The sequence below is a fragment of the Ovis aries genome, chromosome X (assembly GCF_016772045.2).
Source record: "Ovis aries strain OAR_USU_Benz2616 breed Rambouillet chromosome X, ARS-UI_Ramb_v3.0, whole genome shotgun sequence".
NCBI classification, from domain to species: domain Eukaryota; kingdom Metazoa; phylum Chordata; class Mammalia; order Artiodactyla; family Bovidae; genus Ovis; species Ovis aries.
In genome coordinates, this window is record NC_056080.1 from 40418201 (window position 1) to 40431297 (window position 13097).

At 36.5% G+C, this 13097-nt stretch overlaps 1 protein-coding gene and 1 pseudogene across 14 annotated transcripts in view; both read left to right on the forward strand.

Moving 5' to 3' along the window:
* Positions 1-13097, forward strand: part of USP9X (ubiquitin specific peptidase 9 X-linked) — a 115348-nt gene that overhangs the window by 57717 nt on the left and 44534 nt on the right. For all 14 annotated transcript variants that reach the window (XM_060407499.1, XM_060407504.1, XM_060407502.1 and 11 more), the window contains 4 exons: positions 5434-5521; positions 8110-8452; positions 10663-10758; positions 11531-11742. In XM_060407499.1, coding sequence (XP_060263482.1) covers positions 5434-5521; positions 8110-8452; positions 10663-10758; positions 11531-11742 — 739 coding nt within the window. The remainder of the gene's footprint in view (positions 1-5433; positions 5522-8109; positions 8453-10662; positions 10759-11530; positions 11743-13097) is intronic.
* On the forward strand, positions 515-2955 carry LOC132658757 (GDP-Man:Man(3)GlcNAc(2)-PP-Dol alpha-1,2-mannosyltransferase-like; annotated as a pseudogene).

Consider the following 13097-nt stretch of genomic DNA (forward strand, 5'->3'; position numbering starts at 1 on the left):
AAGAATTAACAGTAGAATTAAACCAATTCTTTCAAAAAGATAGAGGAACTGGGGCTTCCCTGGTGGTCCAGTGGTTAAGAATCCACTTTGCAGTGCAAGGGACACGAGTTTGGTCCCTGGTCAGGGAACTAAGATCCCACATGCCTCAGAGCAACTAAGCCCCCACACCATGACTACAGAGTCCATGCTCTGCAATGAAAGATCAAATATGACAACGAAGATCCTGTATGCCACAAGTAAGACCCAACACAGCCAAAGAAATAAACAAAGAGGGGCACTTCCAGGCTCATTCTATGAAGCCATTGTTAATCTGATACCAAAAGAATACAAAGACATAAAAAGAAAATTACAGACCTTGTGAATATAGTCAAAAGTTCTCAAAAAACAAGCAAACAGAATCTTCACAACATATAAGAAAGATAATGAATGTGTCCCTGGAATGCAATGTTGATTTGACACTCCAAAGTCATTTGTTATAGAATAAAGGGCCAAAACTATGAGGTCATCTCAGTAGATGCAGAAAAAGCATTTGACAAAGTCCAACACCTTTCATTATAAAAACATTCAGCAGACTAGGACTAGAAGGGAATTTCCTCAACCTGATAAAGCACATCTCGATGAAGCTACAGCTAACATCATACTCAACAGTGAAAGGTTGACTACTTCCCTCTCAGGAACAGGAATGAGACAAAGATTCGCACTCCAGTCGCTTCTGTTGAACATTCTCTTGGAGATACTAGTAAAATTAACTAGACATGAAAAAGAAAAAGCATCCAGATTGGAAAAGAAACAGTGTCTCCAATCTTAGACAACACCATCTCATATGCAAAAAATCCTAAAGAATCTGCTAAAATCTATTAAGATTAATAATAAATTAGTTTCCATAATTGCAGGGATTAATATCAGTATACAAAAGTTCCATTTCTATACACTGGCAATGAACATTCTGAAAAGGAAATCAGAATAATTCCATGTACAATAGATAAAGTACAGTTGGCTTTTGAAAATCTCAAGTTTGAACTGTGAAAGTCCACTTATACATGGATACTTTTCAGTAGTAAACACTACAGTATTGAATGGTCCATGGTTGGTTTAATCTGTGTATGCAGAGAAACTGTGATTGCTGTTATACTTGGATTAACGCCTGTGGTGGTCAAGGCTCAACCGAACAAAACAACATACAAATCTTTGTGGTCTTGAGTTAGGCAAAGGAAAATGGTAAGGATAAAAAACAGTGATTGGACTATATCATAAATTTAACTGCTACGGATGATACTATCATTAGTAAAATGACAACCTGAGAATGGGAGAAAATATCTGCAAACTATGTATCTCACAAGGGACTAGTATCTTACAACCCAGCAATTAAGACATAATCCATCAGGAGCCAATAGAAAAGAGGAACAACGGAGAGCTTCCTGAGTTCAAGGGTCAGTGGAAGATGGCGGCCACCAAAAGGGGTTGGTGCTTATGCGAGTTGAAGTTGAAAATTTATCATTAATACAACAGCATCCTCAATAGCATTGTATATGTATTCTCTCCAGAATTCAGGTTTTTTAATTCATTATTCTTCCCTGGGCTAATTGCATGTGGAACTTTATATGTGTGTTTACTTACTGTTCTTTGGGAAATCCAAGTGCTGCTACAGAGAAAAAGTCTGTGTCATCTAGCAAAACTGGGAAAATCAAACAGTGATGGCATTTTTCATCCATACTGCAATGCTGGCTGAGGAAGGGAAGGAGTGTTATGGTGTGCCTTAAGGGCTCTGCAGGAAAAGTAGGTGTCCCAAAGCAGTTTATGTTGTTTATACTGGTGATATCAATGTCAGTGACCAACAGATCCTAGAAGGCACTTAAAGATTTAACATCAGGTTAACTCGCCCAGTGAAGTTTGTTTTCTTGAGGAACTGCTGCCTTGTGGAAGATTGACTGTATCCTCATTTCACACTGCTGGGCCAAAGCCTGGGATCCATTTTTCTGGGCTAGGAAACTGATGTAGTGCATTCCCGATGTTTATGTTGATGCAATGGGCTAAGCTTTCATGCTTCCTCTGTTTAAGTATCTAGGTTGGTTGCCAAGTTGGAAGCTATATATTCATTACCAGGAATCCTCCTCTCAGCAAAGTAAAGCTCATCTACTACTATTTATTTGCTTTTGTGTATGGGTTTGTCAGTTCTTGCATTGCCGTCATCATGGTCAATTCTTCTTAGACACTGAACAATATTCTCTCACTGTGGAAGGCTGGGAACTGCGCTAATATTGTTTATCCACCTTGTGATGTGCACACATTTCTGGATCTTCCTTAGACAAGGAGAAGTCAACCTTAGAACACTTACTAAGGTGTTTGGCTGGTTTCGAGTGGTCAGTTGAGGCCTGGAAAGAACCATTCATTGCAGAACAGAGCCCTTGCTAAATTGATGAATAAGAAGGAGAGTGAATCTCTTCCTGCACTTAAACTTGTCCTCGTTGGAGGTTTTTGTAACCAAGATGATGAACTCAAGGTAAAGCAGCTGAGAAGGCTCAATGAGGACCTAGGAGTTCAAGATGTGGAATTTAAAATAAACATTCCATTTGATGAATTAAAGAATTACTTGTCTCAAGGAACAATTAGTTTGCATACCATATGGAACCAGCATTTTGGGATTGGGATTGTTGAGTGTATGGCAGCTGGCACAATTGTCCTCATACGTGATTCAGGGGGCCCGAAGCTGGACATTGTCATTCCTCCAAGGCGAGAAGACTGGGTTCTTGGCTGAAAGTGAAGAGGGCTGTGCTGAGACTATGACCTGTATTCTCTCCAGGTCTGCAGAACAGAGGCTCCAAATCAGAAACAGTGCCCGTGCATCCATAAGCAGATCGTCTGATAGAGTTTGAAGTGACATTTCTATCATCTGTGGAAAGATTATTCCAATAATGCCATATACAAATTAAAGATATTTTGTACTAAAAAAAAAAAGACATAACTCAGAAAGACTTTTCTTAGTAGAAATGGGCAGAGAATCTCAATAGACATTTCTCCAAAGATATACTGGTGGTCAATAGACATGAAATAATGCTCAATGCCATTAGCTATTAGTGAAATGCAAATCAAAACTTCAGTGAGATACTAGTACTTCACACCTCTAGGGTGACGGGAAAAAAAGACAACAGCAAGTGTTAGCCATAGGCTAACTAATTTCATTATTTATTTAGAGCTGAATGTTTAGAGGGAGAACCACAGACATCCTGTTTATGTTTTATAAGCCCAGAAGCTTATCCATAGCAAAGTGGAAGGCCTCTCTATTCCTATTTAGCAGAGAGGGATCTTTTTACTTCTTGACTTCTTGTGATTATAGTTTGGCTTTCACTGAGTGTTTTCAAAGCTCTTCTATATGTTCATGGTCCTGGCTCTTCAAGTGCTACCACCTAAATAGAAGGAAGAGAAGGCTGAAACTGGTGGATAAATTTGATAGACTAGCTATTGGCATAGTCTGAAAGTGTCTCCCCATGAATTCATTTAAAAATAGTAACTTTACAGTGGAGAAACCTGGTGGAAACCACATTCACTGGGTGATCATAGTTGATGTGAATACTGCCACAGAGTGACAAGCACTGTTTCCCCGATAATGATTCTTTGAGGTGGCTAGAGGGTCATTTCTGTGGTACTCTGCCAAATATCTAGCTTAAATCTAATCATAAGCATCAGAGAAGCCTACATTAAGCAACACGCAACAAAGTTGGCTCATAGTTTTATAAAAAGTCAAGAAATAGAAAGGATGTTGAATTCTCCAGATTAAAGCACGGCAACTAAATGCAGTGTGTTTGATCTTGGATTTGGAGCAAAGAAGGCATAAATGGGAATTAATGGTAAAATTATAATTGGAGTTATTTTTTGGTTATCTTAATTTGTGGTGGGGGGGAGATTGGGCAAGGACGCTACTGGAATTTAGTAGATAGAGGCCTGGGATAGTGCTAGATACACTGCACTGCCCAGGGCAGTCCCACAGCAAAGAATTATCCACTCAAATGTCAATAATGTGCTGTTGAGAAGCCTTGGACTAGATAATGTTATTTTATCAGTGTTAATTTGATAATTGTGTGGTTATGTAAGATAATGTCTGTTATTCAGAAATACTTACTGCAGGATTGAGGGACATGTTGCCAGCTCACTCTCAAATGGTTTAGAAAAATCATACACATGCATGCATGCATGTAATGACTAATAAGCAAATAGGGCAAAATGTAAACAGCTGGTGGGGTAAAGGTGATGAGAGTTTCTAATATTATTTTTTAAGCTCAATTTTGAAATTATTAAAATTTCCAGTAAAAAAGAACTTGCAAAGTAAAGCTGTGAATAAACTCGTTGGTGGGGGTGGAGGTGGTCCATTGTTTATTCAGATACTTTGATGCTCTGAAAAAGAAAATTGCTGGCATAGTATAAGAGAATTCTGTTCAGTTTCTTGAGAAGACCTCTTGAGAATTAGTGCTTTGAGCCCTGATGAAATTGAATTTTTGGGGAGTAGACTATGTGTTTAGGACTTTGGGTAGATAGCAGTAGATGTAGAAAGCAGGTAGTCATAATACATTGGGCTGCTTTTCTTCACCAAAGCATCAAAAGATGTTTCTAAAATCGTAAATGTTCCACCTTTAAGATTTTGTTCAGAGAAGAAACCTCACTATTTTTGAAGACATTGATTACTATTTCTTAAGGGTCTCACTCGTTTAGAACTCTTTAGCACCAGCACACATATACCTTAAGGTTCAGGCTATGAAAATAGCAATAATTAATGCTAAGGGGAAATTACACAATTTTTATTCCTCTATAACTTTCATCAGCTTTCTGGGAGAAATGTCACTGTTCCTGAGAAGTTGACAGCACTTGTTCAGAACATTTGCTTCAGCTTTCTTCTGCTCTGAGTCACAAATCAACCTGACCATTTCCAGATCATATGACTTTTTCTAATAAATTAAAAAAACAAAAACAGAAAACACTCTCCAAGGTGTTTTTAGGACTGGAGGTGCTTTTAAAGATTTTTTCTTTTTGCTCTGATCTTCCATTGCAAACACTGTTTTTTTTTATGAAGACATTTCAATGTAACAGAAAGGAAATTAGAGAAAAAAGTTTGTCTTGGTGGTCAGTTCATAGACCATTCAGGTCAGTCTTATACTGTAATCAGACATTGCTTCATTATGTATGAAAATTGGACAGAGGGTTGTATGAAGAATTATTTTTGATGACACATTTAACAGACCTTTGTTTTTTTTGGTTAGAAAAAAGGGACGATTATTTTGGTTGGGAAAAAAGATGGATAAAAATTATGACTAATAAGTAAATTTCAAATTGGCTTTAGTGATAAAGAATTAACGATCTTTTAATGACTTGTTTTCCTTCGATTAAAGTCAGCAATGATATGGGTAACCATGTGTGTAATGCAAAATTTTTCTTAATTTGCAGACCATGAAGACTATGACCCACAAACTGTGAGGCTGGGAAGTAGATACAGTCATGTTCAAGAAGTCCAAGAACGGCTTAACTTCCTTAGGTTTGTTTTAAACAATTAGTGTTGCTCTTTCTAAGACACAGATAAAGAATGTCAAGTTGATATGCTGTATGGCTAGGTCTTTGTTAGGTGGCTCTTGTCACCTTTGATTTTTCCAATCTGGAAATCCTTACATGAAAGTCACAGGACATTTCCCTGTGTGTTCATGATTAAATATTAAATTATTGACTGAGTTTTAACTTTTCTTCTTTGCAGTATTTGAAAAGAACATATTTAAACCTTTTGTATAGACTTCTGGTCTTCATATTTGTTTATATTGGGAATATATTTAGTTTTTAAAGAACAAATTTCCATATTTGACACAGCCGGCTGGAGAACCATATTAAGGAAATGGGGACAAAAATCTGTTGGACCAGTACCCTAAAAGAGTGATTTGAGTTCTCTGGTGCTTTGTTTATCCTAACAGTGGCTGACAAAAGCAGTCTGAAATTATGTGTTAATAACATTCTGTTGGGGATAGAGAAAAGAGATTTATTCCCATAATGAGTGAGTGAAGGCGTGAAAGTCGCTCAGTTGTGTCTCACTCTTTGCGACTCCATGAAATAGTCCATGAAATTCTCAGGGCCATAATGCTGGAGTGGGTTGCCGCTCCCTTCTCCAGGGATGTTCCCAATCCAGGGATTGAATCCAGATCTTCCACATTGTAGGCAGATGCTTTACCAGCTGAGCCACCAGGGAAGCCCCTTATTCCTGTAAGCCAAAGCTAAATGTAGTCCAGGGCTTGATATACTCAGTGATTAGCTTTTAATGATTATACACTTAAAGATTTAAAATTGTTAAAAATTTTTGATGATGAGAGATTTCTTGCAATTCAGAAACCCCATCATATATTTTCATAAGCACGCTACGTGAAACGCCCAAATTATCAGTGCTTCAGAAAATCTATTGCATGTATTATTTTGATACATTGGGGAATTTTCTCCTGGACTGCATTAATTATAGGCTTATGTTTATTGAGTTATGTGCTTACTTGGAAATATTTGCATAAGTAGTTACATTAAGATTTTAACTTGAAGGTAAAGTCTAGACACCAGAGTTCAAGAAATTTGGCCTTTGTTTAAAGCGAAATGGTTCTATAAGTTGTAGAGGGGTGGGGGTGTGGGGGTGGTTTTTCAGCCGTCTGAATGAAAGGATCTTCCTCCCCAGGTTGAGAATCATTGCCATAGTAAGACATTGTTATTGATCAGTGTGTATTGTGTCCTTTAGATTGCCTAGAACAGAAGAGTGCTTATAAGCTCTTTTGCTAAATTAAAGTTTGGAATCAGAGAAGCTATTTTAGTCCCTGCTCTATTAGTACTTATCTATATGACGTACATCAGTTCTCTGAAGGCACAGGAACTGAACTTTACTCACTCTGCATTTAAACCTCATAGCACAGGGAGACAGGTATTATCCCCATTTGATTAATAAGGAAACTGAGATTCACATGGCTTAAAGCTATGTTTGAAATCATGTAGCCCCGGTATATAGTTGGTTGCACTACTCAACTAGGTGTATCCAACTTCAGTCTTTGCTCTTTCTATTAGACAAGTGATTTTTCAGACCTACTTTGGAGCCTTAGGGCTTCTGAGGAGCTTCCTCCAAGATTTCTGGACAAGCAGTGGGAAGTTTTCTCCCCCTCTCTCACTTCTTTCCTCCTCTTCCCAACAGTTGGAGCAGCCCTGCTTTTATTTTTTATACAGTGCCCTTCCAAATGGAATTTTTGCTTAAAAAAGGCAAAAAAGAAGAAAGCCACACACACAACCCCAGAATGAAAACAGTTGTATTTTATCACATTAGACCTCAGTTTCCTGTCTGTAAATTAGACAGGGTGACAGGGTTAGGTAGGACAGCTGCTAGAAAGCCCTCTTTAAGCTCAACAGTCTTATGGAAATATCAAAGACACTGGAATTCATAACTGAAAATGCTTTGAAATGAAAAGAGAACCTTAAATACATTCACCTTACTCTGTAATTGGGTAAAGAGGCACCATTAGATTAGCTAAAAATTGTGTTAAGTTTTTCAGAATAAAATGAGATGTTCATTCTGTCATTCAGAGATACAACAGACAGGGTGGGTGGATGAATGCTAAAAGAAAAAGAAAGCTAACTGAAGAAACTAGGTGAAACAGAGTTCACCATTACTGTCTTTAAACCTAATAGTCCTCAAACTAGAAAGACCCCTGAGAATGCCACTGAATAGTTGATAAGCATCCTGTTGAATTTTGACATTAAAAAGTTTAAGACATATGTAGGATACTCAGTTCAGTGTGGCCAAGTGCTGAGTGATGACAGATCAGATCATCAGCAGATATTAAAATTTAAGGAATTTTAACTCTTCATTGTTACGATTTATCTGTGAAAGTTACATACATAGAATACCTCTTTCTCCAGTGATACCATATAAACAGAATGCTAAAACTCAGATAACCTATTAAACATACTTTTAAAATTGGCTGGTTTCAGAGATCAAATCAGGGAACAAATCTTTTTTTTTCTCCAACTGTATATCCTTTTGTTTTTATTGAAATATAGTGGATTATTTCCCGTATAAACTATGTAGATCTAATTGCTAATTTTATGTTTTTCAAGATTTTTATTAAAGGATGGCCAACTGTGGCTATGCGCTCCTCAGGCAAAACAAATATGGAAATGCTTAGCAGAGAATGCAGTTTACCTTTGTGACCGTGAAGCCTGTTTTAAGTGGTATTCCAAGTTGATGGGGGATGAACCAGACTTGGATCCTGATATTAATAAGGACTTCTTTGAAAGCAATGTACTTCAGCTTGATCCATCCTTATTGACTGAAAATGGGATGAAATGTTTTGAACGATTCTTCAAAGCTGTGAATTGTCGGGAAGGAAAACTGGTAGCCAAAAGGAGAGCATATATGATGGATGATTTGGAACTAATTGGATTAGACTACCTTTGGAGGGTAAGTGAAAAGTGGGAACTTGATAAACTGTGTATGTGATATAGTTTTTTCAAATAGGTAAGAAATCACAATTTTACATATAAATTATATGTATATATGCTGCTCTGATGCTTGTCCTAGGAGCTAGTGATAGTTCATCTTTATCTTACTGTGTCATCTGTCGTTGGACTTTTTCATCTCTCCCTCCCTCCACCTCCCCCTCCTTCTGCCACTGATACTCCTTTTCTCTTGGCTTAGAATCTGTCTGCCCCTGATATGTTTAGAATGTAAGTGCACTAACCATAGAAATCTTCCATGCCTCTCCATGAAAGTTATTTTCTTTCCCTTTTTAATTTAATGTAGACCTCTATTTCTTTTCAGTATTAATTTTAGCTTATTATACACTTAATGCTAATATAGAAGACAAAAAAGAAGACTTTGTTTAGAAAGGCTTATGAATGTATACTTTATCAGCACTGTTTTAACTTGCAATATTATATATATTTTTTAGTGGAGTTACAATTGACATGCAACACCATATTAGTTACAGGTGTACAACATAATGATTTGATGTGTACATATTGCAAAATGATCACAATCTATTGTCACAGTTGTTGTTTTTTCCTTGTAGTGAGAACATTTAAGATTTACTTGGGACTTCCCTGGTGGCCCAATGGCTAGAGCTCTGCTTTCGTTGCCATGGCCTGGATTCAGTCCCTGGACAGGGAATTAAGATCCCACAAGCTGTGTGGCATGGTCAAAAAGAAAAATTTATTGCCTTAGCATTCACTCTTTCAAATATACAATACAGTACTATTAAATATAGCACCATGCTATATGTTACTTTGAGCCCCTTCACTCATTTGGCAAACACCAATCTATTCTCTGTTATCTATGAGTTCAGTTTTTTGTTTGTGTTTGATTTTTAGATTCCATATATAAGTGAGATCATACAGTACTTCTCTCTGGGACTTATTTCACTTAGCATAATGCCCTCAGGTTCCATCCATGTTGTAGTTATTAATATATTAGTCCTATCTTTAAATATCTTTAAAAATCTGACCTGTTGGCAGCAGTTTATGTTGTTTTCTGGATATGAAATATGTTTCTGCAAACCATAGGCAGACTAAGTTGTTTATTTGATTATTCACACTTTAAGTGGTCTTCAGCATTTTTAAACAGCAGAAACTGTTTTTTAAAATCAAAGTTTACATAACACTTCAAAATGTAAAACTAGTTGAGGTGAGAAAAGAAAGCTTGGTGGTTGTTTTCTTGCGACTCAGTCACCCTGTGCTTTACTTCCTTCCCCTCCCGTGCCTGCTACAGGGTTCATCCCTAAAAACGCTTCAGCACTTAGAGTTCTATACATACTTTGAAAACCACTGATACGACTAGATGATAAAGATGGGGTGGGTAGCCTTTTATGCTAAGCTGTATTTCATGTAATCTTGATTTCCTTTAACTAATTTAAATTCCTTCTTTAGTATCTCACTACTTGGTTATTGTTGTTTAGTCACTGAGTCTTGTCCAACTCTTTTGCAACCCCATGGACCATAGCCCTCTAGGCTCCTCTATCCATGGGATTTCCCAGGTAAGAATACTGGAGTGGGTTGCCATTTCCTTCTCCAGAGGATCTTTGTGACTCAGGGATCCAACTTGCGTCTCCTGCGTTGGCAGGCGGGGCTTCCCTGGTGGCTCACTTGCCAATGCAGGAGACCCCAGTTCAGTTCTGGGTTGGGAAGATACCCTGGAGAAAGGGATAGGCTACCCACTCCAGTATTCTTGGGCTGCTGTGGTGGCTCAGATGGTAAAGAATCTGCCTACAATGCAGGTGACTTGGGTTCGATCCCTGCATTGGGAGGATCCCCTGGAGAAGGGCCTGGCAACCCTCTCCAGTATTCTTGCCCGGAGAATCCCTATGGATAGAGGAGCCTGGAGGGCTACAGTCCATGGGGTCATAAAGAGTCAGACACAACTGAGCAACTAAACACAGCACTAGGGAAGCCCACTGCTTGGGTACCAAGGTGTGTTGAATTGCAGGAGTAAATGATACTAATGATAGCATATTTTATTCTTAGTGAAATGTGTCTTCCTTTCTTAACTTGATTTATCCAAAGACTTTTTAAATTATTGAATGCTGTATTAAAAATACTGAAGGTATGGTTTGAATGGAAATGGCCAACTAAAATATTTCTTGAAAGATATTTACACTTGCCTCTTTTTTAATCTAGGTGGTGATTCAGAGTAATGATGATATTGCCAGCAGAGCTATAGATCTCCTTAAAGAGATATACACAAACCTTGGTCCAAGGCTACAGGTCAATCAGGTGAGGATTAACATGTATTAAAATTTTCACAAGTTTAAATTCTGATTGAAGAACTCTTGTTAATGAGAATTTTTTCTTTAATTCACAATTAACTAGAAAATTTCTGTTTTTAACTCATATTATAAAAATATACCTAAATTACTTAGTCCACATTTCTCTCGTACAAAATGCTGTCTAAATGAGTCTCATTTTGAAAATTATCTTGACGTGATTATTTTGAGTATCATTATAGTAGGAGATTTCAGCTGAATTTCTTTCAATTTTAACACCTCATCCTGAAATTCAGTTTTTGTGTGTCTAGTTTACACTTGTTAACTTTTAAATAACCTTAGCTTTCTTTGACAAAACATAATGAGTGTTTATTGTTGTTTTTATTTTATTGAAGTGTAGTTAATTTATAGTGTTTTGTTAATTTCTGCTGTGCAGCAGAGTGACTCAGTTATACATATATACAATGTCTTTTTCATATTATTTTCCATTATGGTTTATCACAGGATATTGAATATATTTCCCTGTGCTATGCAGTAGGGCCTTGTTGTTTATCCATTCCATATATAATAGTTTATATCTGCTAATCCCAATCCTTCCCTCCCCTAACCTCTCTCCCCACCTTGGCAACCACAAGTCTGTTTTCAAACATAGTGTGTTTTATTATCAGTATAAACTCTTGTTAAATATGATTATGGTTAAATGAGATCTACCTTTAAGTTAATTGTTCCCATCTTTAATTATATAAAACTTCAACTGTCTTTATTTGGCCCACTGTTTGTAGGTGGTGATCCATGAAGACTTCATTCAGTCTTGCTTTGATCGTCTGAAAGCCTCTTATGACACTTTATGTGTTTTGGATGGTGACAAAGACAGTATTAATTGTGCAAGACAGGAAGCTGTTCGAATGGTTCGAGTATTAACTGTATTAAGGGAATATATAAATGAATGTGACAGTGATTATCATGAGGAAAGAACAATTCTACCTATGTCAAGGTTTGTAACTGATCTACTGTGCTGCTACTAATTGACAGTCTCCTATCCATTGGATTTTAAAAAGTGATGATGTACAGGAAGAAGGAAAGGAAATTTTTCATTTTTGAAAATGTTTAGCATCTTAAGAACAATGTTTGTATCTTACAGAATCCTTTTTTAATAGTAGACCTTTTTTGTTTGGTTTTCTGGATCTGTGTTTTGTTGCTTTTTGTTTAGGGCATTCAGATTAAGTCTAGTTTCTTTTTATTCTGGGGGCGGGGGGTTGTTTGGTGTTTTGTTTTTGTTTTTGCCATTGACTTTATTGCCCATTAAATGTTGCCAGGGATATTTTGCCGTTGAAGTGTTTGGACACCGTTCGTTTCCACTTTTGAAAATAATAGTATAGTCTGATTGCAGAGTTAATTGGAAAGAACTCTTAAAATAGGCTGCTTTGACAGATAGCCAATATAGTAAGAAATATTTTCAAATGATTACTAACATTTCTTTTTTCACCCAATTTTTTAAGATATAATAGACATACAGTGTTTATAAGTTTATAATAATTTAGTATATCATGAAATGATTGCAATAAGTTTAGTGAACATTCATCATCTCATATAGATAGAAAAGAAAAGAAATTACTCTTCCTTTGTGCTAAGAACTGTCAGGATTTATTCTCTTAACAGCTTTCATATATAATAGCATTTTGTTAATCATGTTGAACATTACATCTGTAGTACTTAGTTATAACTGGAAGTTTGTACCTTTTAATCACCTTTATTCAATTCCTCACTCCCTGTCCTTCCCTCTGCCTGCTGATCATAAGTCTGATCTCTTTTTCTATGAGTTTATTTGATTTTGAGGTATAACTGACCTACAATACTGTGTTAATTCCTGGTATACAACATAGTGGTTGAATATTTCACTACAGAACGATCACCATGATAAGCCTAGTTACCACCTGTCCCATGACTCTTACTTTGTAACTGGGAATTTGTGCCTCTTAAAATTTCCGTTACCTAATTCACTCATGTTTGGGTCTATTAATATTTCTCTTAAGGCTTTACCATTTAGTAATTTCTAATAATATGTGTAATTTAGAAATATTTATTGAATATGAGCCATTAGTATTTAAGAGTTCTATTTTTAACCATGAAATTATTTAAACTGCTCCTTGAATATGTTTATTTTTTTGCTTCTTACCTATAGAAAATAATATGCCAACATAAATATCATTGAGGGGATGAGTTTTGGTATTAGTTGGGCTTTTATAGCATAAAAATAAGTGAAATATTACTCATGTCTCTGTTATAATGTCTTGTAACTAGATACCTATAAACTTAAGTACAAGAGTAACAACTATGATTGTTGGGTTT